At 36.2% G+C, this 26,243-nt stretch overlaps 1 protein-coding gene across 5 annotated transcripts in view; it reads right to left on the reverse strand.

Moving 5' to 3' along the window:
- The window catches only part of ABCB7 (ATP binding cassette subfamily B member 7), a 164,885-nt gene that overhangs the window by 13,662 nt on the left and 124,980 nt on the right, over positions 1 to 26,243 (reverse strand). For all 5 annotated transcript variants that reach the window (XM_025466221.3, XM_025466223.3, XM_025466222.3 and 2 more), the window contains 3 exons: positions 22,927 to 23,098; positions 20,188 to 20,291; positions 10,542 to 10,649 (listed from right to left, as the gene is read on the reverse strand). In XM_025466221.3, coding sequence (XP_025322006.1) covers positions 10,542 to 10,649; positions 20,188 to 20,291; positions 22,927 to 23,098 — 384 coding nt within the window. The remainder of the gene's footprint in view (positions 1 to 10,541; positions 10,650 to 20,187; positions 20,292 to 22,926; positions 23,099 to 26,243) is intronic.

Consider the following 26,243-nt stretch of genomic DNA (forward strand, 5'->3'; position numbering starts at 1 on the left):
TTTCTCTAGTTTCTAGTTTATGAGTCCTGAGTTTGTTGTTTTTATCTACTGCTAAGAGTTCTTTTTATTTGGCACTGAAATACAAAAAAGAAAGGCTTTAGTATATTTATGTTAATTAAAATATTAAACACTGTCCAGAATTGCCTTAGCATAGTAATAATTAATATCCATAATCATACCTCTGAGCCACTGAAAGACTGTGAATCATCAAATATTAAATTCTTTTCAGCTCAATTTAGGATATTCCCATTTTTTGTAACTTTTTATTGAAATATAATTGACATACTATGTTATATTACTTTCAGGTGTATGACATAGTGATTAGATAACTGTAAACATTTATTCAATGCTGGCCATGGTAATGCAGTCATCATCTGTCACCATAAGGCATTATTACAATATTATTGCCTATATTACTTATGCTGTACTTTTCATCTCCCTGACTTACTTATTTTATAACTGGAAGTCTGTACCTCTTAGAGAACTGGTAGTTGCTAAAAAGAAGGTGAATGAGAAAATGGGGAAAATGAAATAGATTAAGAGGTACAAACTCGTGGAGTTTCTTTTTACAGAAATAAGTATTACACATCCCCCCCCCCTTGCAAATTGCAGCATACAAAAGATTGTGAATTGGTCTTTGTTTCATTTAACAACATATCTGGAACTCATGTCATATAAAACTCCATTTACTTTTTTGTTCTTAAAAACATTTGTCCTTATTTTAGAAATGCTTTATTTACCATGACCTGTGATGATATAATTATGTAAGTTGCCTTATGCTCTTTGCACTGTCTATATTTTCTACGAGTTCCTTTTCTTCTGCTTAAGAGGCCTTCCTTTATTATCCACTTACACTTAATAATGACACATTAGAAAGCTGGCTGGAAACTCTACGTGCATGGGAATGGGATTTTCAACTGTGGGGTTTCAATGAAGGATGATCATATATGGATGGATACATGGTCATTTTGCTGGGGTCTCCAAATCCAAGTATCTTCCCCCCCCCCCACCCGGAGCTACGTGTATTTCTACAGAGAATTCTCTAATTATCTCCTAATGAAGGAAGGAGTGATAGTAGAAATAAAGAAATGGTTAGCAAGGTTCTTGGAGCCAGTGGCAGAAGAGGCTTCTTTTTTAGTGTGTGTTGATTTTCAGTTAAGCTTCAACATCTTTGTTCATGTGCTTGATAGTTTTCTGTTTAGAGACTCTGTGACTCAATTTCTTGACAAGTCAACCCACAGCCTCTTGCTAAGGCTGGTGGTAAGTGGTAATCACCGGGCTGTGGGGGTAAGGAGGGGCCTTCTATTTCTTATGGAGAACATTAATACTAGAAGACACTGCTTATGGAATACATGAGGTCACATTTAAGTTTCACTAGAAAATGAAAGCCTCTGTTCTTCATAATCAAGCAAATACAGAATCAGCAAACTATAAACATAAAGATATTTTAGATATATGTACTATAATCATTAATAAATTAGTTCCAATAATAACCCAAACTTCAAGTGGCAATGTTGTGATTAACTGTAGATACTGTCAACCTCATAGCACGAGACAAGAGAGCACAAGCTTGTTCAAGTACTTTTAACATTTTTATATTTTAAGAATAGACTATCTGCATCCCTGCATACAATGCAAAGTTGTGTAAAAAGCACAACAGTATATTTTATTTCAGATTTTTTTCTTTTTAATTTTTTCCTCCAAGTACTTTTTTAAAAATTTTATTTATTTATTCATGGGAGACACAGAGAGAGGCAGGCAGAGACATAGGCAGAGGGAAAAGTAGGCTCCCCTGGTGTGCCTGGTGTGGGATTCACCACACCAGGTGAGCCTGGTGTGGGATTCAATCCCAGGACCCCGGGATCATGACCTGAGCCAAAGGTAGATAGATGCTCAACCACTGAGCCATCCAGGTGACTGAACTGTCCTCCAAGTTCTTATTTAAATTCCAGTTACTCAGCCATTAGAAACGATGAATACCCACCATTTGCTTCAATGTGGATAGAACTGGAGGGTATTATGCTGAGTGAAGTAAGTCAATCGAAGGACAAACATCATACAGTTTTACTCATACAGGGAATATAAAAAATTGTGGAAGGGATTATAGCAGAAAGGAGAGAAAATGAGTGGGAAAAATCAGAGAGAGTGACAGAACATGAAAGACTCCTAACCCTGGGAAACAAACAAGGGGTAGTGGGCGGGGAGGTGGGTGGGGGGATGGGGTGACTGGGTGACGGGCACTGAGGGGGGCATTTGACGGGATGAGCACTGGGTGTTATGCTGGCAAATCGAACTCCAATAAAAAATATACAAAAAAATAAATTCCAGTTAGTTAACACACAGTGTAATGTTAGTTTCAGGTGCAGGATTTAGTAATTCATCACTTACATACAACACCCAGTGCTTATCAAAAGTGCCTTTTTTGAGCATCAATGGATAAGAAAGTATATTTACAACATTTCACATTTAAGGCATCCTGGCATATAATCATACTGAAAATTAGTTTATTTCCTAATGAATGTTAAGTACTTATGAAAAACCAACAAAAAGATCTATGGTTGCTCAAGTACACAGATAAAACTATATAACTATGCTATATAGAATATATATATATATATATATACACACACACACACACATATATATATTTACACACACATGATATATACAATTGTACAGAAAACTATATCTATAATTTTACATAGAAAAATCACTACCTTATATGAAATTTTAGTGGTGTGAAAAATTCTCAACTCAATATAGAAAATACATGAGATTGCTTTTTCCTCTCTCAACATTTAGAATTCATGCTCTCAAAATGATAAAGAATGGAAGGTTTATATTAGAAGGGAAACAATCATAGAAAAGAGGCTGATGGAAGGTGAAAAATTGAACAATGTTAGAAATAACCAAGTGCTAGGTTGTGGGAAAATATATCCTTATGAAGAGCAGAGAAAAGGAAAATTATCCTCATTTTTAAATCTACCAATCATCATAATGGTATTCTGAGTTGATCAGAATATTTAGATAGTACACTGCTACAGTAAATCCCTCAAAAGAGATAAAGCAGCCTATCCATTTTCTTCCCCCAGGAGGAAAAAATAAAAACCATGTTTGCAAAGACTTAATTTTATGGTAATTTTCTTTTAGACTTCAAGGGTATGTGTAGATATTAGAAAAATAAAAATACAAAATAGAAAAGCAATAATGAACAATGATTCTGTATAGAGCAAAATTGAATGCAGAAAACTTTTTTTATACATACACTCTCTAAAACCTGACTCTCTCATACGAGGCATTAATGTTTTCCTGATATAAGTTTGCTTTTAATACTTCAATGAAAAGTTTTTATCTTCTTGGGAGAAAAGTGCCTTTGTTTTCCTATCAAAAGGAAGTAAAAATGGAGTCCTGATCTCATTTAAAGAACAAGAATTCTACATTTTTCCTTAGAAACAATATTTAAGTTGTTTTGTGTTTGTGACAATTTCCAATGTTCTTCACATACTAAACTTTTTTATTGAACTGTAATTAAGATACAGTGTTAGCTTCAGGTTTAAAATTCATTGATTCAACAACTCTATACATTTTTCAGTGCTCAAGTGTACTCTTATTCCCCTTTATTTCACCCATCCCTCCCCACACCACCCCACTGACAACCACCAATTTGTTCTCTATATTTAAAAGGTCTATCTTTTGTGTCCCTTTTTCTTTGTATTGTTTCTTAAATTCCACACAAGTGAAATAGAATGGTATTCATTTTTCTCTGACTTATATCACTTATCATTAGACCCTCTAGGTTCATGCATGTTGTTGCAAATGGCATGATATCGTTTCTTCTATGGCCAGGTTAATAGTCTTCTTTATCCATTCACTCATAGACGGACACCTAAATGTTTCCATATCTTGGCTATTGTAAATAATGCTGAAATAAACATAGCAGTGCATATATCTTTTCAAGTTAGCAGCTTCATTTTCTTTGGGTAAATGGCTAGTAGTGGAATTACGTATTTTCAAATTTTTTAAGAACCTCCATATTGCTATTCACCATGGCTGCACCAATTTGCATTCCCAGCAGCAGTGCATGAGGGTTCCTTTTTCTCTGTTATCATCATCAGCATTTCTTATTTTTTGTGATTCATTTTAGCCATTCTGAAGGGTAATAAAGTGATATCTCATTGTGATTTTAATCTGCATTTCCCTGATGTGTCTGTTGGCCATCTATATGGCTTCTCTGGAAAAATTATCTGCCCACTTTTTAATCTGATTATTAGTTCTGGGGGTCCTGAGTAGCATAAGTTCTTTTTTTTTTTTTAGCATAAGTTCTTTATATATGTTGGATATTAAGCCCTTATCAAATATATCATTTTACAAGTATCTTCTCTCATTCAGTAGGTTGCCTTATATAGTTCTGTTGATGGTTTCAATCAGTATGAAAAAGCATTTTACTTTGGTGTACTCACAACAGTCTAATTTTGCCACTGTCTTCCTTGACTGAAAAGATTTACCTAAAAAAATGTTTCTATAGTCAATGTCAAAATAATTACTGCCTATGTTTTTCTTCTAGGAATTTTATAGTTTCAGGTCTCACATTTAGGTCTTTAATCCACTTTGAGTTTATTGAGTGTAAGAAAGTGGTCTGGTTTTCATTCTTTTGCATGTAGCTGTTCAGTTTTCCCACCACCAATATGTTGAAGAGACTATCTTTTCCTCATTGTATATTCTTGCTTCCTCTATCATAGATAAACTGACCATGTAAGTGTGGGTTTATTCCTGGACTCTATTCACTTCCATTGATTTCTGTGTCTATTTTTATACCAGTACCATATTTTTAAAATTACCACAGCTTTGTAATATATCTTGAAATCAGGCATTGTGATACATTCTGCTTTGTTCTTTTTAAGATTGCTTTGGCTATTTGAGGTCTTTTGTGGTTTCCATACAAATTTTAAGATTATTTGTTACAGTTCTGTAAAAAATGCTGTTGGTATTTTGATAGGGATTACACTGAAACTGTATAGATTGCTTTGGGTAGTATGGACACTTCACCAATATTAATTCTTCTAATTCATGAACAAGAAATATCTATTTGTGTCATTTTCAATTTCTTTCATCAACATTTTATATAGTTTCCATGATACAGAATTTTTATCTCCTTAAGTTTATTCCTAGGTATTTTATTAATTTTGGTACAAGTGTAAATGGGATTGTTTTCTTAATTTCTCTTTCTTCTCCTTCATTATTAGTTTGTAGAAAGGTAGATTTCTGTATTAATCTTGTAACCTGTGACTTTACTGAATTCATTTCAGTGAAAAATTTTACTTTTTCTTACCAATTTGGATGCCTTTGTTTTTCTTGTCTGATAGCTTCAGCCAGGGTTTCTAGTACTATGTTAAATAAAAGTGAGAATGGACACCCTTGTCTTATTCCTGATCTTATACGGAAAAGCTCTATTTTTCACCATTGAGTATGATGTGAGTTGTGGGTTTTCCATATATGGCCTGATGATGTTGAGGTATGTTTGCTTTAAACCTACTTTGTTGAGAATTTTTATCATGAACTGATGTTGTACTTTGAAAATGATTTTCCTGTATCTTTTGAGACTATCATGTGGTTTTGAGCCTTTCTCTTATTCATATGATTATATTGATTGATTTACAAATATTGAATCACCCTTATATCCTGGGAATAAATAAATTCTACTTAATTGTGGTGAATGATTTTTTTAAGTGTATTGTTGGATTTGATTTGCTAATATTTTGTTGAGGATTTCTGCATCTATCTATATTCATCATCAGAGATGTTGGCCTGAAGTTCACTTTTTTGTAGTGTCTTTATGTGGTTTTGGTATCAGGGTCATGCTGGCCTCATAGAATGGATTTGGAAGCTTTCCTTCCTCTTCTATCTCTTGGAATAGATTGAGAAGAATAGGTACTAACTTTTAGTTAATTGGGAGAATTCACCTGTGAAGCCATTTGGTCCTGGACTTTTGTTTGTTGGGAGTTTTTGATTACTGATTCAGAATCACTGCAAATAAATGGTTCGTTCAAATTTTCTATTACGTCTTGATGCAGTTTGGGAAGGTTATATATGGAAAAATATATATATAAATAAAATCTTATATAAAGATTTTACTTATTTATTCATGAGAGACACAGAGAAAGAGGCAGAGACAGAGACAGAGGGTGAAGCAAGCTCCTCACAGGGAGCCCAATCTGGGACTCAATCCCTGAACCAAAGGCAGACGCTCAACTGCTGAGTTACCCAGGCATCCCAGGAAGGTTATATATTTCTATAAATTTAACCACTTCTTCTATTTGTCCAAATTGTTGGCATATAATTTTGCATAGTATTCAATCATCTTTTGTATTTCAGTGTTGTCAGTTGCTATTTCTTTTCCATTTCTGATTGTGAGTCCTCTCTCTCTCTGTGTCTCCTTCTCTCTCTCTCTCTCAAGTCTGGCTAAAGGTTTATCAAGCTTGTTGGTTTTTTGAAATAACCAGCTCCTGGTTTCATTGATCTATTTAATTTTCTAGTCCCTATTTCATTTATTTTTGCTCTAATCTTTATTATTTCCTTCCTTCTACTGGCTTTGGACTTTGTTCTTTCTTTTCTAGCCCCTTTAGGTGTAAGGTTACGTTTTTATGCAAGATTATTATTTTTGAGCTAGGCCTATATTGGTATAATCTTCCCTCTTAGAATACTTTTTGCTGTATCCCAATGAATTTGAACCATTGTGTTTTCATTTTCACTTGTTTCCATGTGTTTTCTGATTTCCTCTTTGATTCTTTGTTGATCCACTGGTTATTTAGGAGCATGTTGCTTAGCTTTCAAGTGTTTGTTTATTTCCATCTTTTTATTGTAACTGATCTGTAGTTTTATAACATTTTCTTTGGAAACGATGCTTGATGTGGTTTTAACTTCTTAAATTGAGAGACTTGTTTTGTGCCCTATTGTTATCTATTCTGGATAATGTTCTATGTGCACTTGAAAATAGTATGTATTCTGATGTTTTTTGATAGAATGTTCTGAATATATATGATGTTAGTTTCATCTGGTCCACTGTGTCTTTCAAAGTCACTATTTCCTTACTTTTCTGTATGGATGACGTATCCATCAATGTAAGTGGAGTGTTAAAGTCAATTACTATTATTGTATTAAATTCTTCTTTTATGTCTGGTAACACATGTATGCTTCTGTATGTTCCCATGTGAGTACATAAATATTTACATGTATTATATCTTCTTGTTGGATTTTTCCCTTTATTATCATGTAGTGTCCTTGTCTCTTGTTAAAATCTTTGTTTTAAAGCCTGTTTTGTTCAATAAAAGTGTTGTTCTTTTGGCTTTCTTTTCATTTCCATTTACATGGTAAATATCTGTGTCCTTCCTTTCAATCTCCATGTGTCTTTACATCTGAACTGAGTTTCATGTAGGTAGCACTTAGATGGAGCTTGTATTATTTTTTATCTATTCAGTCATCCTATGTGTTAGTTTTTTCCTCCCATGTGTTTTGATTGGAGCATTTAGTCAATTTATATTCAACGTAATTAATGACAGGTATGTAATTATTACCATTTTGTAACGTTTTATAGTTGTTTTTGTAGTTCTTTTCTTTTTTCCCCCATTTAACTTTCTTCCCTTGTAATCTGATGACTTTCTTCACTGTTATGCTTGGATTACTTTCTCTTTACTTTTTGTGTACCTACCACAGGTTTGTGGTTGCCAATAGGTTCATATATAATATTTTATGCATATAGCAATCTATGTTAGGTTGATAGTTAAGTTTGAAGTCATTTTTTAAAGTAGTACAATTTTACTTCTCCCACATTTTATGTATAGGGCGTCATACTTCACATCTTTTTGTTTTGTGAATCTCTTGATTACTTTCATAGACACAATTTATTTTGATGTTTTTGTGCTTTAACCTCCATACTGTTTTTTTTAAGATTTTATTTATTTATTCATGAGAGACAGAGAGGCAGAGACAAAGGCAGAGGGAGAAGGAGGCGCCATGCAGGGAGCCTGAGGTGGGACTCAATCCTGGGTCTCCAGGATCACACCCTGGGCTGAAGGCGGCGCTAAACCGCTGAGCCACCCAGGCTGCCCCTCCATACTGGTCTTATAACCAATTAATACACTACCTTTTATTATATGTTTTCATTTACCTATGGAATTTTTTCCTTTCATAATTTCCTTACTCCTAATTAGTCTTTTCTTCCCAAATTATTCCCTTTAATTTTCCTTGAAGGCTGGTTTAATGGTGATAAACTCTGAACTTTTATTTGCCTGAAGAACTCTATCTCTCCTTGTATTTTGAAGTTATCCTTAATATGGAGAATATTCTTGGTTACAGGTTATTTTTTTGTCAGTAGTCTGAATATACCATGCAACTTCCTTCTGGCTTCCAAAGTTTCTGCAGAAAAATCAGGGGAAAGCCTTATGGGGTTTCCCTTGTATGTAACTATTTCCTTTTTTTTTCCTTGTTACTTTTAACATTCTCTTTTCATCATTACTTTTTGCTATTTTAGTTATTATGTGTCTTGGTGTGGCTCTCCTTGGGTTGATTTTCTTGTGGGTTTTGTGTGTCTCCAGAATCTGGATGTTTTCTTCCCCAGCTTAGGGAGGTTTTCAGCTATTATCTTTCAAATAAATTTTATGGACCCTTCTCTCTCCTCTTTCTGAGATTGCTACAATGTGAATGTTATAATGCTTAAATGACATCCCTGAGTTTTCTTAATCTATTATTATTTTTAACTATTCTTTTTTCTTTTTGCTGTTCAGCTTCATTTCTTTTCATTACTCTGTCTTATAGCTCACTGATCCATTCTTCGGTCTTCTCTAATCTGCCACTGATTCCCTCCAATGTATTTTTAATTTGCATTATTAAGTTCTTCATCTCTGATTGGTTCTTTTGTTTAGTCCAGTGAGTATCTTTATAACCATTATTTTGAATTCTTTATCAGGCACATTGTTCATCTCTGTTTCATTTAGTTCTCTTCCTTTACTTTTGTCCCAGTCCCTCATCTGGGACATATTCTTCTGTCTCCTCATTTTGCTTAACTCTTTGTGTTTGTTTCTATGTATTAGGAAAGTCTGCTAGATCTCTGGATCTTGAAATTAGTGGCCTTATGAAGAAGAGGGTCTTATGGTGTCCTATAGCATAATGTCCACTGATCTCCAGAATCCAGAGCTTCAGGAGTATCTCCTAGTGGGTTGTGTGTACCCTACTGTTATAGCTACGCTGTGTTTGCCTTTAGTTATTAGATGGTCCACTTTTCATGTTGTGGGTATACCAGGCAGGGATTGGTCCCTGTTCTATTAAGGGAAAAGTCTGGTGTCACTGTGGGCTTGTAATTCAGTGGTGTCAGCAGCCAGATGAGATGCCTGCTCTCATCTCAGAGGAGATGAACCTCCTCTGCCTGGGCTGCCATCATATGAAATTGCAGGGTGCTCTCCCTCTGTTGCCTCCTGAGAGGCTTTCATTGGTGGGTGGGGCCTGTAGTCAAACCAGATGCCTGCTCCCAGGCCATTTGTTAGGGTTGCAGTAGTATCAACTTTTAGGGTGCTCTTCCTGCCTTTTCCTGAGAGGCTAATGATGGCGGGTGGGGCCAACAGTCAGACTAGATGCCTGCCCAGTGTGTCTGCTGTTGCTGCAGTTGCACTGCTGTGTGTGGTTATCTTCTCCTCTCCTCAGGACTGGAGTCACTTTGGAGTGATGCAGGTCTGTGCCAGGGCTGCTTACAGGGTGTGTCTTGGCAGGAATTGCTTTGTAGGGATACTTGCTAAGTAGGGTGGATCCCCAGAATGCAGGATGTGGTGTATGTTGTGTTGGCAAGATACGTAGAGAGTATTCCTTCTGATTCTTACAACTATCTAGCTATCTAGGCTAGGGGTGGGGGGAGAGAAATGGGACCCACTAGCTCTTTTGTTTTTAGAGAAATCTAAAGATCCCTGCCCCTCTAGCACACATTCTGAGATTAGAAAATAAATGTCCTTCATGTGTACACCAGGCACTTTTGGAACTGCTGCTTATGTGCTATATCTTGGTTGGATTTTTTGTTTTGCTGGCTCTTTAAGGCCCAAGCCTCAGTTTCTGATTGCCCTGTGAGTCTCCCACAGCTAGCCAGCTGATTTTTAAAGCACCTGGCATTAAGTTCCACTGATCGTAAAAACTCATAAAGTTAAGCCCCATGAGTTTTTAAAGCCTAATATGGGCACCTATCTTTAACATGTAGTTACCTCCTGCCTAAGTACCTGGTGTGGGGTCTGATCCTCTCTCTTTTCCATGCTTGTTCCTTCCATTCATGGTTAGTCTCAGTGGGATTTTGGTTCCAGCCTGCATCGCTCCTCCTACCCTTTTCAATGTGGCCTCCTCTCTGCAATAAACTGTGCAAAGTCTGTATTGCCATGGTATTTTTGAATTAGTTGCACTGATGTGATTATCTAGATGTGTCTGTGGGACCAGGGGAGCTCAGCATCCTCCTACTCTGCTATCTTCCCCAAAACCCTCTACATACTAAACTTTAAATTTAAATTTCTTACCTGATCCAAGACAATGATTTCATCTGCATCAACCACTGTTGACAATCTGTGTGCAATGAAAATAGAAGTTCTATGTTTGACTGCATCCTTCATGGCACCAAGAATAGTCTGCAAGTTTAACAAGAAGAGTAGGAAAAAAAGATTAGGTAAATGCAAATTAAAATAATCATACATTTCTTAAAGGAACATATAAAAAGCCAATAAATTTTGGACTATATAAACTATATACCAATACCAAATACTTGACCTAATCTAATAATTACTAAGAAAAGGAAAGGCAAATATGACCCCATTATCATGGAAAAAATTATCTTTTAGACAGGTAACACTTCTTTGAATTAGACTAGGAGAAGGCAGATATTTCTAAACTTAAAAATAAAAAAGTAAACAATGATGAATACAGTGATATCAGGAACATAGCTGAGTATGTTTATCTGGCCAATGAGAACAAAAATAAAATGAGTTGAGGATTGAAGTAATAGGATGTAGAAAATTTCAAAACAATCAATAGAAAGGAGATTCAAAGGATACAGGAACATTTGCTTTTCATTAATTCAAACTCAGAAGAGAGGGCAACAAAGACAACTGTGTATGTTTAACTTGAGCAAACTTCCTTTTCAAAAGTAGTCTGACTTATCATCAATTGATGGACAGTTGGGCTACTTTAATATCTTGGCTATTATAAATATGCTGCTATAAACATAGGGATGCATATATTACTTTCAATTAGCATTTTTGTATTTTTTGGGTAAATATCCAGTAGCACAATTACTGGATCATGTAGTAGTTCTATTTTTAACTTTCTGAGGAACCTCCATACTGCTCTCCAGAGTGGCTACACCAATTTGCATTCCCATCAACAGGGCACTAATGTTCCTTTTTCTTCACACCCTTGCCAACAACACCTGTTGTTTCCTGTGTTTCTGATTTTAGCTATTCTGATGGGTATGAGGTGATAATCTGACTGTAGATCTGATTTGCGTTTCCTTGATGATAAGCAATGTTGAATATTTTTTCATTTGTCTGTTGGGCATTTGTATGTATTCTTTGGGGAAATATGTTTATGTCTTCTGCCCATTTTTAAAATTTGTTAGAATGTTTTTATTTAAATATACAATGGAAAACAATTCAGCCAGGGCAGCCCTGGTGGAGCAGTGGTTTAGTGCTGCCTGCAGCCCAGGCTGTGATCCTGGAGACCCGGGATCGAGTCCCACATCGGGCTCCCTGCATGGAGCCTGCTTCTCCCTCTGCCTGTGTCTCTGCCTCTCTCTCTTTTTGTGCGTCTCTCTTGAATAAATAAATAAAATCTTAAAAAAAAAATTCAGCCATAAAAAAGAATGTAATCCTGTCATCTGCAATGACATGCATGGAGCTAAAGAGTATGATGCTAAGTGAAATACGTCAGAAAATAACTCACAAAATTTCACTCATAAGAGTAATTTAAGAAACAAGACAAACGAGCAAAAAGAAAAAAAGAGAATGAGATGGAGACAAACCAAGAAACAGACTCTTACATATAGAAAGGAAATGAATGGTTACCAGAGGGTAGGTAGGATGGGTGAAATAGGTAATGGGAAATAAGGAGTACAACGGTCATGATAAGCACTGAATAATGTATGATATTGTTGAATCACTATATTGTACACCTGAAACTAATATAACACTCTATGTTAACTATACTGGAACTAAAAATAAAAATAAAATACAGAAAATAAAATCACAAAAATCCTCATATCATAATGAACTGAAAAAAGAGCAAGAGGATGGAAATGGTGACAGGGAGATCAAAGCTAACATTTTACAAGACAGGAGATAAAGCCGAGAATTAAATGTCTAGCTCCATTTCCCCTTGCCCCAGAAACAAGAACAGCTTCCTCTCAACACCTGTGGCATTCCCTGAACACAAGCATTCTATGCAGGGCACATTGAAATGGCATGGGACTACCTTTGTCACAATAATTCTGAAAAGGAAGTTTTTAGAATGCTTTCCCCCCAAAATATCCACGATTCACAAGAAATAGGCCAATCTCCCCAGTTATAAACAGAGAGAATGACTCTCAGACCCTGGGCCTGAATAGCCAACTGAATAAAGAGCAAAAGGAAGGAAATGGGGGGAGGGAGAAACTATTGTGACTTCTTAATGAATTCTGAAAAACACTTTTTATTACAGTATAAATAACAGTGTTATATTAATTTCAGGTGTATAATATTCAATAATTTTATAAATTACTCAATGCTCATCATGATCAGTATAGTCTTAATCCCCTTTATCTATTTCACTCATCCTCCCACCAACTTCATCTCTGACAACCACTAATGCGTTCTCTGCATTTAAGAATTTGTTTGGAAAATATATTTTTGTTTATTGCCTTTAAAGTGTAAGAGAGGGATCCCTGGGTGGCTCAGAGGTTTAGTGCCTGCCTTCAGCCTGGGGCGTGGTCCTGCAATCCCAGAATCGAGTCCCGCATCGGGCTCCCTGCATGGAGCCAGCTTCTCCCTCTGCCTGTGTCTCTGCCTCTCTCTCTCTCTGTCTCTCATGAATAAGTAAATAAAATCTTTAAAAAAATAATAAAGTGTAAGAGAGTTCTATGTATATTTAGCTATACTTGGAAACCTGGGTCTAAGTATAGCTACAGGATGGAAATAGCAGTGTGGTGTTGGGCATACACCCAATGGCTCCGTACAGATACTTCTAAACATCGTATTTATTAAAGGAATAAAATTAACAAGAGTAGATGGCTAGCCAGGAAGGGAATACCTTTTATTTGACTAAAGCAGATGGAAAATTAAGGGCAGGGCCAATTCTAAGAAAAATTGTGATGTTTGTGGGGACTCATCTTCCTTATTCTCAAGAACTTAAGCTCTGACATCCTACTAAGAGTTCTGGGCCTTTTTAAAATTTACCAAATCTTTTGGTAACTCACTCCCTTGGGGAGTTATTTATTAGCTCCTAATAGGTTATGCTCTGTGATATAATAAAGCTACAGGATTCAAATAATGACTGTTAGGACTTTTAATTCCTGGTAAATGTGGACAATATATTTCTAAGTATAAAGTTATTGTAAACAGATTCCTATTCTGCCTCTGAATAGGAGAGAGAGGAGGAAGGGACAGAAGGAAAGGAGGAGAGAAAATCTTAAGCAGGCTCCATGTTCACTGCAGGGCCTCATGCATGACTTCATCTCACAATCCTGAGATCATGACCTGAGCCAAAATCAAAAATGGGAAACTTAACCAACTGAGCCACCCAGACACCCCAAGGACCCCATTAAATATAACAAATCCGGGCTAAGCAGCACTCCCAAGTGCTCATACCTGAGAATCAGCACAGCAGACCCCTGCCCCAGAAGACTAGCTAGACGAACAGGGAAAAAGCAAGTTATTGACCAAGCAGCACTGGAAAGTTCCAGGGGAAGTTAAGGGATTTACAGTACATAGAATCAGAGGATACTCCCCCTTGTTTTTTGTTTTCTGTTTGCTTCCCCCCATTTTTTTCCTTTTCTTTTCTTCTCTTTTTTTCCTTTTTCTTTTTTTCTTTCTCTTCTCTCTTTTTCTCATTTTCCCAATACAACGTGTTTCTGGCAACTCTGCACTGAGCAAAATGAATAGAAGGAAACACTCACCTCAAAGGAAAGAATCAGAAACAGTCCTCTCTCCCACAGAGTTACAAAATTTGGATTACAATTCAATGTCAGAAAGCCAATTCAGAAGCACAATTATAAAGCTACTGGTGGATCTAAAAAAAGCATAAAGGACTAAAGAGACTGCAGAATTTAGATCTAATCAGGTAGAAATTAAAAATCAATTAAATGAGATGCAATCCGAACTAGAGGTCCTAACGACGAGGGTTAACGAGGTAGAAGAACGACTGAGTGACACAGAAGAAAAGTTGATGGCAAAGAGGGAAAATGAGAAAAAAAGAGAAAAACAATTAAAAGATCATGAGGATAGATTAGGGGAAATAAATGACAGCATCAGGAAGAAAAATTTACGTTTAACTGGGGTTCCTGAGGGTGCTGAAAGGGACAGAGGTCCAGAATATGTATTTAAACAAATAATAGCTGAAAACTTTCCTAATCTGGGAAGTGAAACAGGCATTTAGATCTAGGAAATAGAGAGACCCGCCCCTAAAATCAATAAAAACCGATGAACACCTTGACATTTAATAGTGAAGCTTGCAAATTCCAAAGATAAAGAGAAGATCCTTAAAGCAGCAAAACACAAGAAATCTCTAATTTTTATGGAGAGAAGTATTAGGTTAACAGCAGACCTCTCCACAGAGACCTGGCAGGCCAGAAAGGGCTGGCAGCATATATTCAGGGTCATAAGTGAGAAGAACATGCAGCCAAGAATCCTTTATCCAGCAAGGCTCTCATTCAGAATAGAAGGGAGATAAAGAGGTTCCAAGATAGGCAGAAACTGAAAGAATATGAGACCATGAAGCCAGCTCTGCAAGAAATATTAAGGGGGATTCTGTAATAGAGGAAGTCCAAGGGAACAATCCACAAAAACGGGGACTGAATAGGTATCATGATGACACTAAATTCATATCTTTAAATAGTATGAACGTGAATGGGCTTAATGACCCCATCAAAAGGCGCAGGGTATCACACTGGATAAAAAAGCAGGACCCATCTATTTGCTGTCTACAAGAGACTCATTTTAGACATAAGGACACCTCCAGCCTGAAAATCAAAGGGTGGAGAACCAATTACCATTCAAATGGTCCTCAAAAGAAAGCAGGGGTACCATCGTTATATCAGATAAACTAAAGTTTATCCCGAAGACTGTAGTGAGAGATGAAGAGGGACACTATATCATACTTAAAGGATCTATCCAACACGAGGACTTAACAATCACCACTATTTATGCCCCGAATGTGGGAGCTGCCAAGTATATCAATCAATTAATAACCAAAGTTAAGGGATCCCTGGGTGGCACAGCTGTTTGGCGCCTGCCTTTGGCCTAGGGAGTGATCCTGGAGACCCGGGATCGAATCCCACATCGGGCTCCCGGTGCATGGAGCCTGCTTCTTCCTCTGCCTGTGTCTCTGCCTCTCTCTCTCTGTGACTATCATAAATAAATAAAAATTAAAAAAAAATTAAAAAAAATAACCAAAGTTAAGACATACTTAGATAATAATACACTTATACTTGGTGACATCAATCTAGCACTTTCTACACTCAATAGGTCTTCTAAACACAACATCTCCAAAGAAACGAGAGCTTTAAATGATACACTGGACCAGATGGATTTCACAGATATCTACAGAACTTTACGTCAAAACGCAACTGAATACACGTTCTTCTCAAGTGCACATGGAACTTTCTCCAGAACAGACCACATACTGGGTCACAAATCAGGTCTTAACTGATACCAAAAGATTGGGATCACCCCCTCCATATTTTCAGAGCATAAGGCTTTGAAATTAGAACTTATTCACAAGAAGAAATTTGGAAGGACTTCAAACATGTGGAGGTTAAGGACCATCCTGATAAAAGATGAAAGAGTCAACCAGGAAATGAGAGAAGAATAAAAAAGATTCATGGAAACTAATGAGAAAGAAGATACAACCATTCAAAATCTTTGGGATACAGCAAACGCAGTCCTGAGGGGGAAATACATCGCAATACAAGCATCCATCCAAAAACTGGAAAGAATTGAAACACAAAAGCTAATCTTGCACTTACAGGAGCTGGAGAAAAAAACAGCCAATAGATCCTACACCCAGCAGAAGAAGAGAGTTAATAAAGATTCGAGCAGAACTCAATGAAATCGAGACCAGAAGAACTGTGGAACAGATCTACAAAACCAGGAGTTGGTTCTTTGAAAGAATTAATAAGATAGATAAACCATTAGCCAGCCTTATTAAAAAGAAGAGAAGACTCAGATTAATAAAATCAAGAATGAGAAAGGAGAGATCACTACCAACACCAAGGGAATACAAACAATTTTAAAAACATATTATGAACAGCTATACGCCAATAAATTACGCAAAATAGAAGAAATGGACGCATTCCTGGAAAATCACAAACTATCAAAACTGGAACACGAAGAAATAGAAAACCTGTACAGGCCAGTAACCAGGGAGGAACTTGAAGCAGTCATCAAAAACCTCCCAAGACACCAAAGTCAAAGGCCAGATGGCTTCCCTGGGGAATTCTATCAAACGTTTAAAGAAGAAACCGCACCTATTCTACTAAAGCTGATCAGAAAGATACAAAGGGATGAAATACTCTCAAACTCGTTGTATGAGGCCAGCATCACCTTAATTCCAAAACCAGACAAAGACCCCACCAAAAAGGAGAATTATAGAACAATATCCCTGAGGAACATGGATGCAAAAATTCTCAACAAGATACTTGCCAATGGGATCCAACAATACATCAAGAAGATTATTCACCATGACCAAGTGGGATTTATCACTGGGATGCAAGGCTGGTTCAACACTTGTAAAACAATCAATGTGATTGATCATATCAGCAAGAGAAAAAACAAGAACCATATGATCCTCTCAATAGATGCAGAGAAAGCATTGACAAAATATAGCATCCATTCCTGATCAAAACTCTTGAAAGTGTAGAAATAGAGGGAACATTCCTCAGCATCTTAAAAGCCATCTATGAAAGGCCCACAGGAAATATCATTCTCAATGGGGAAACACTAGCAGCCTTTCCTCTAAGATCAGGAACAAGACAGGGATGTCCACTCTCACCACTGCTTTCAACATAGTACTAGAAGTCCTAGCCTCAGCAATCAGACAATAAAAAGACATTAAAGGCATTCAAATTGGCAAAGAAGAAGTCAAACTCTCCCTCCTCGCAGATGACATGATACTGTACATAGAAAACCCAAAAGGCTCCACCCCAATATTGCTAGAACTCATACAGCAATTTGGTAGCATGGCAGGATACAAAAATCAATGCCCAAAAGTCAGTGGCATTTCTATACACTAACAATGAGACTGAAGAAAGAGAAATTAAGGAGTCAATCCCATTGACAACTGCACCCAAAAGCATAAGATACCTAGGAATAAACCTAACCAAAGAAGTAAAGGATCTATACCCTAAAAACTACAGAACACTTCTGAAAGAAATTGAGGAAGACACAGAGATGGAAAAATATTCCATGCTCATGGATTGGCAGAATTAATATTGTGAAAATGTCAATGTTACCCAGGGCAATTTACACGTTCAATGCAATCCCTATCAAAATACCATGGACTTTCTTCAGAGAGTTGGAACAAACTGTCTTAAGATTTGTATGGAATCAGAAAAGACCCCGAATAGCCAGGGGAATATTGAAAAAGAAAACCATAGCTAGGGCATCACAATGCCAGATTTCAGGTTGTACTAAAAAGCTGTGGTCATCAAGACAGTGTGGTACTGGCACAAAAACAGAATCATAGATCAATGGAACAGAATAGAGAATCCAGAAGTGGACCCTCAACTTTATGGTCAACTAATATTAGACAAAACAGGAAAGACTATCCACTGGAAAAAAAGACAGTCTCTTCAATAAATGGTGCTGGGAAAATTGGACATCCACATGCAGAAGAATGAAACTATACCATTCTCTTACACCATACACAATGATCAACTCAAAATGGATGAAAGATCTAAATATGAGACAAGAGTCCATCAAAATCCTAGAGGAGAAAACAGGCAACAACCTTTTTGAACTTGGTTACAGTAAGTTCTTGCAAGATACATCCATGAAGGCAAGAGAAACAAAAGCAAAAATGAACTATTGGGACTTCATCAAGATAAGAAGCTTTTGCACTGCAAAAGAGACAGTCAACAAAACTAAAAGACAACCTACAGAATGGGAGAAGATATTTGCAAATGACCTATCAGATAAAGGACTAGTATCCAAGATCTATAAAGAATTTATTAAACTCAACAGCAAAGAAACAAAGAATCCATTCATGAAATGAGCAAAAGACATGAACAGAAATCTCACAGAAGACACAGACATGGCCAAGAAGCACATGAGAAAATGCTCTGCATCACTGGCCATCAGGGAGATACAAATCAAAAGCACAATGAGATACCACCTCACACGAGTGAGAATGAGGAAAATTAACGAGGCAAGAAACAACAAATGTTGGAGAGGATGTGGAGAAAGGGGAACCCTCTTGCACTGCTGGTGGGAATGTGAAATGGTGCAGCCACTCTGGAAAATGGTGTGGAGGTTCCTCAAAGAGTTCAAAATATACCTGCCCTACGACCCAGCAATTGCACTGTTGGGGATTTACCCCGAAGTTACAGATGCTATGAAACAGCGGGACACCTGCACCCTGATGTTTATAGCAGCAATGTCCACAATAGCCCAACTGTGGAAGGAGCCTCGGTGTCCACTGAAAGATGAATGGATAAAGAATATGTGGTCTATGTATACAATGGAACATTACTCAGCTGTTAGAAATGACAAATACCCACCATTTCCTTCGACATGGAGGGACTTGGAGGGTATTATGCTGAGTGAAATAAGTCAATCGGAGAAGGACAAACATTATATGGTCTCTCATTTGGAGAATATAAAAAATATTGAAAGGGAATAAAGGGGAAAGGAGAAAAAATGAGTGGGAAATATCAGAAAGGGAGACAGAACATGAGAGACTCCTAACTCTGGGAAACGAACAAGGGGTGGTGGAATGGGAGGTGGGCGGGGTGTGGGGGTGACTGGCTGACAGGCACTGAGGGGGGCACTTGACGGGATGAGCACTGGGTGTTAGTCTATATGTTGGCAAATTGATCACCAATAATAAATAAATACATAAATAAATAAACAAACAAACAAAGAACAAATCCTTATGGTAAACAAGTCACTTAGATAATAAACTGTTTTAAACATATGGCAGGCAGATCGAATAATATGCCCTGAAACTTAACTACATATGCAAATATTTTGCTGTAATGCTGAAATTTAGTCTATCCTTCAACACTAGTTTTTCACCATATATGAGTAAAATGTAGGTGAATGGAGGTAAGAGATTGATAATATCTGCTTATCTTCAGTAGTAGATTAAGGAGATCCATTCGTGAAATTATAATTATTGTTAAAACATTTATATATAATGCAAAGATGTTGTTATGAAGTCTAATGTAGTTCCTGAGTTATACCATGACATTGAGTATCAGGACATCTTGAGGTTCCACAATACTTTTTGTGAAATGCATATAAATTTATAGTAGCACTACAGGCTGTGTGCATGACTTGAACTTCAGTGAGTTGCTCCATGATAAGTGAAAGGCTTTCTGGTGTTTATTGTGTCATTATCATTTACATGACCTATTTTCATGAGTGTTAAGTGGCAATAGCAGAAAGACTAAAACATCTTTCCTTTGTCAGATTAGGCAATTCTTATAATCTTTGCAAGATACAAGAATAATACAATACTTACAAGGTTCTAAAAGGAGACACTTTTGCAAATGGACTTAGCAATGTGATAGTTCAATGCTTTTTGGCATTCTTATTAACAACACTTGCTATATGGGGAAAAAGGGCTAGGTTTTTTTGCACTACAGTACCTCCTCCTGAACTTCATTCAAAATACAAAAGAATGTAGCCATTTTACTGAAACTTCTAAGGAGAAAAGTTAAGCACCGAGAATTGAAGAGCATTGCATTTCATCATCATTTACCTCTTCAGTAATTGAATCTAATGATGAAGTGGCTTCATCATAGAGAATGATTGGGGGGTTCTTCAAAATGGCTCTTGCAATTGCTACTCTTTGCTTTTCTCCTCCTGGTAAAGAAATATTTAGTTTAAAGAAGTATAATATTAACACATTTCATGTTTCTAGTATTTCCACTGATCATAACCACCAAGTAATGCCTTCAACATATCTGTCTACTCTGACAACTGTTTATTTTACTCAGAAGAGTCTAAGTTTGTATATGATATCCTTTGACAAATTATATACCCTGGAATATGAATATAATTCTGGATTTTGACTTTGTGGCAGCTGAGAGTACGAGGAGAACAGCTTCCATTCCACAATTATTTCTCTCACCAAGAATATGCTCATTACATGTGTTACTTTATATTACTTCCCAATGTACAGCAATCTCAGGAAAATTTCAATATTAGAGAATCAACAATGCCAAATAAAATTCAATATCTGAAACCTGGCAATGACAAACTATAAATATCTACATTTATTTCTTAAAAAAAGTACCATTCAGCCAGTATTCTTCTCAAGAATTCTTTTGACATATACTATTTTCACAGCACTCTTCAAAGTTAAAGGTATACACTAGGTACCTATTTCATCTTGGTTATTTGCTATGGGTCTCTAGAACAGCAGAAAGGAAAAAGAGGCCCAGAAAAGTTTAGTGATTTGCCCAAGATCACAGAGCAACTTCCAGTGGAATCTGGACCAGACCGGACTCCCAGTTCAATGCTCTTCCTAACAAAATACCCAAGGCCATGTTTGTTCCTAAATATATTCTAGTGAAAATAAAGCAATCTTTCTTTCCTCACTGGGACTCCTATAGGTCTAAGGTCATCAATCTTACATAGAACTACAGAGAATGATGCTTTGCTGAATATGCCCCCTTTAACCTTTTTTTTCAATTAATTTATTAATGTCTAAAAAAACTTGTAATTTTCAGCTTCAGTAACCTCTTCAGGAAATAAGCACCACCTATTTATTATCTGGTATACCAGATATTGTTTCAGTTTTATTTTTTCTGCAATTATTATTTTCAACTTGTAAAGGGAGCTCCTTATATCTAATATTAGTAAGTTTGTATTTATACTATCCACACTCTTCCTCATTTAGTAAGATCAAAATTCTCCTACAAAAGCAAGCATCATGCCAGAACTGTCTCCTTACCCACCTAGCAACTCAGCAGCAGAAACCTCCTAAAAGAAGCAGATACTCAGAGGAAGGACTAGTTTAAACATGCCTCCAAATTTCAAGTAGAATCCAGCCCAGTTTCAATTCTATTCAATAGAAATTTGGAACTTGGAGAAGAAACATTTGTTTGTTCCCTACCATAAATATTGGCATAGATGCTAAATAATACAATGCTGTTCATTTAGAGAGGTCTAACTCCAAGGCAATGGATATTAGGAAAGAACAAAATTTCTTTAGCCATTCCTACTCCCAAAGGCATGCAGAGAGGGTGAAAAAATGATTGGAAAATGGCATGTGGCATAGCTATTTGAGGCAGAGTCATATGTTGAGAGGCCTATAAATATATGTTATATTATGTGAAAACCTGGAGATCTTTAGAATTAGCCAAATGGACAAATCATCCAGGAGTGATCTAGTTAGCTGGACACTACTCCTGTTAAAAGCTGTGGTAAAGTATAAAGGGGGACTGGAATGATGCAAGCATCTTATACTACCAGGTGATAATCAAAAAACTATTATAAACCAAACTAACTTAAAAATGATCTTTGCTTAACATTTTCTAAATCTAGATGAAAACTTTCTAATGGACTGCAAATTCCTTGACAGCAAGTCTGTTTATGCTTCATCTTTTTAACTCTAAAATCATTTAGCATATTAGCTTGTACACAGTATGTACCTAATCATTCCTGTGAATAAATAAAGCCAGTTTGTAATGAAATGGTCAGTTTGTAATGAAAGGAACGGGGAATCATTAAAATTCATGTAGTGTTCTTCATTCTCTTTTTGCCTCACTTCCATCCCTCCTTAAACTAGAATGAAGAATAAATATAAAGGATATATAGTGTGTTTATATGAGTTACATTAATACTTTCAGGCATAGATATCATTATACTTTTGGAATTCAAATAATTTTGGGTGAAAATACATTTTTCTTGTTCCTCCAAAAGATTCAAGCATTGTAGGATAATCATTAAACCTAGCAATCTCATAATTAAACACTTAAATAGAAATGGACCAGCCCCAAAATGTACTTGACCACTGAGCCAGCAGGGACATGAAAATGAAATTGGCTGTAATGAAAGTCAAGTATAAGGAAGTCTAAAGTATTGAAAGCACCCCATAACAATCTAGGAAATATGGTGAGATATACTATTTACTATCAAATTACTTTTCCCTACTCTTACTACTTTCTCAGGTGAATAATGATGCTGACTTTCCTTTAATATTAAAATTATGGATGATAAATTAACACTGACCTGAGCATGTATTAGTAATTTACCATTAAGCACTTATAGTTTGCAGTTGCATGTGAGAAAAAAAAGACACCTGCATGACTTGAGAACAGTTATTTCCAACATGTTGAATCATTTATAGTAATGGCTGAGACTTGACCTTGTTGAGAGTGACTAGATGAGCACTCGGTGTATACTCTGTCACTACATTTTCTAGACAATGGCTCTGACAAATTAAAGTTTGAAGGGAGTACACAGTGGGGGCAGATCTAAAATCTCTAATTACCTGAAAGTTTGAGTCCTCGTTCCCCTACTTGTGTGTCATATCCATGTGGCATTCGAAGAATTGCATCATGGAGTCCAGCTAATTTTGCCACCGCATATACCTCCTCAGGTGAAGCATGGATGTTTCCATATAAGAGGTTGTAGTAAATAGTATTATGGAATAGGACAGCATCCTGAAGCAGATTTATATATATGTACACATATATGTATGTTCATTACAAAAAATTCAAACAACTTAGTAAAGACATAAAGGCATAAAGAATAAAATGTGGTAACTCCTTTATCACCCCCCTCATCCCTACAATTCCATTTTCCTTCCCAACTATAATCACCATGAACAATTTGTTGAGTTATCAGTCCAGACTTTTTTGGATGAATTTATATACCATATAGTTTGCTTTTTTCAACACAGTGGGGTCATGTTATATATAGTATATAATATATATATATATATATAATTTGATAAATTGATCTTTTCATTTAACATACCCTAGTAATTGTTCATGTCAGTAACAGAATCCTACCTCGCTTTTTTATTTCTCTACTAATAGACATTAATGTAGTTTACAAATTTTTGCTACTACAAACAATGTTGGAATAAAATATCATTGTATATAGGACTTTGTGCACTTGCATATTTCTATAAGAAAGATTCCTAGGAAAGGGAGACAGAACATAAAGACTCCTAACTCTGGGAAACGAACTAGGGGTGGCGGAAGGGGAGGAGGGCGGGGGTGGGGGTGAATGGGTGACGGGCACTGAGGGGGGCACTTGACGGGATGAGCACTGGGTGTTATTCTGTATGTTGGTAAATTGAACACCAATAAAAAATAAATTTATTAAAAAAAAGAAGAGAGATTCCTAGGAATAGACTGATGAATTAAAATGTAAGCATATATTTATCATTTGATAGTACTGCCCAATTGTCTTCCAAAATGCTCCAAAAGTATACATACTACAACCCAGAGTGTATAAGGGTGTCAGACACTCATATCCTCAGCAACCCTGCAGATTAATAAGTTTCAGCTGTTGCTACATTTGGGGTAAAATGTGCTTTTTGTTTAAATTAGCACTTCTCTAATTACTAATGAGGTTACATATGTTACATGTTTTTCAGAAGCTTTTATTTTTTTATTTTTTTTTCTCAGAAACTTTTAAATTGGACACAGAAAACAAGCTTTTTAATTGGACATGGAAAACAAAGGACTCAAAGGACTTATACATTATAGATATTTTTTGGAGAAAGGTCACTACAAGCATTCATTTGACATTTCATCTTATTCTGACATAGCACACTAAATCTAATTTACTTAAAGTAAACATCCATCTCCACTTTCCTTTTAGTCTCTAAATGGTTGAAAGGCAACAGTTAGTTAGATTAAATAAAATGGCTCCATTAGTTCACATTAGCTAAGATAATTAATTAAGATCTTTTACCACACAATCAGCTCGAGTTTCAGATATTACTTCAAAAAATATTTTAATCATTTTATATCAACTACTAATATAAAGTGTTCTTACATTGAAATGGTACTTAAACCCAATAACCTTAAAGTTCTATAAAGAGAAAATACTTATTTTTAAAATAATATTTTATATTCAAAAAAGAGCTAACAAATGCTAACTGGAAACTTTGAAAATCTTTAAAAATGGTAAAATAAAAATTTATCAAATTATTCATAATCCTATCATGTAGCAATAACTATTAACATTTTGGTGTATTTCTCCTTTCTTCTCTAGTTACATGTATTCATTTAGTATTATAAAATTGGGACGTTATATTTATTTATTTATTTATTTAAGATTCCATTAATCTACTTATGAGAGACACAGAGAGAGAGTCAGAGACACAGGCAGAGGGAGAAGCAGGTTCCATGCAGGGAGCCCGATGTGGTACTCGATCCTGGGTCTCCAGGATCACATCCTGGGCTGAAGGCAGCGCCAAACCGCTGAGCCACCCGGACTGCCCTGGATGTTATACTTCACATGGTATCACCTCTTCACATTTTTTAAAAATATTTTATTTATTCATAAGAGACACACAGAGAGAGGCAGAGACATAGGCAGAGGGAGGAGCAGGCTCCTTGCAGGGAGCCTGTTGTGGGACTCGATCCCATGACCCCGGGATCATGACCTGAGCCAAAGGCAGACACTCAACCACTGAGCCATCCAGGTGTGCTTTCTTTTTACATTTTGTATCTAAGTATTTTTCTATGACAATATTCTTTACAAGCAGCATATCTATAAATGGCTGTATGACATTTGATCCTATGTTGATAAATCTAACCATCTACTTATTGTTGGATATTCACATTGTTTTCAACTTCTGATACTATAAATAATGCTGTACTGAACATCTTTGCGTGTAAAAATCTGTTCACATCTCTGTTTACTTCCTTACTAAAACTTCCTAGAGGCAAAATTATTGGCATAAAGGGTATCAATATTTTTCTGGCTCTTGACATATATTGCCAAGATGCTTGTCAGAAAAGCTGTATACTTCCACTAGCCAAACAACAGACTAGACATTTCACACAGCCTTGCCCAAAATGGATGTCATGAATTCTAAAATCTTGCTGACAGGCAAAAAATGGTATTCCACTGTTAATTTAATTTATATTGGTAAACCCTCCAGTGAGGATTAGGATCTTTTCTTTATTAACTATGTATTTTTTCCCTTAGTGAATCAAATGTCTTATTTTTCAAAAGGTAAAGAATAACTGTTACATAGCCCAAGAGAATGACAGGAATCTAGTTGCATAGATGAGGACACCGAGCCCTACACAGAAAAATCCAAAATTCAGTTCACTTAATATACAGTTTAGGTCAGTATTTCTCAACAGAGTCTATGAATTATCTATATCAGAATAATCTAGGAGGCATATTAAAAAATGCAGGTTCCTGGGCCCTACACAGCCTCCTAAGCCAGAACTAAGGTGTGTCAAAGAGTTGGAATTTCAATAATCTCCCTAGGTGATTCATGCACACTAACATTTGGGATTCTTAGTGAAAAAGGGAGTGCAGAATGGCATGTCTCAGTTCATATGGGGACCTTTTATAAATTACACATCCCTGTCTGATCTCTTTCTTACAGTTCTCTCAGGAATTTAATTCAGATTCTAGCCTGCAACTTGTTCCCAGGTCTCTCTATTGGCTTTTTGCATAAGAAAAATTCATATGCTATAAGGCATCCTTGTTGTCTTCTCAGAGTTTGCTCTGAATTTATTTTCCCCTCTAAAGTCATTCAACAAATACTTATTAAATACTTACTACAAGTCAGGCACTGTGGCTGGCACAAAGAGGACAGTGGTAAACAAG

Source organism: Canis lupus, chromosome X (assembly GCF_003254725.2).
Source record: "Canis lupus dingo isolate Sandy chromosome X, ASM325472v2, whole genome shotgun sequence".
In the NCBI taxonomy this organism is placed as follows: Eukaryota; Metazoa; Chordata; class Mammalia; order Carnivora; family Canidae; genus Canis; species Canis lupus.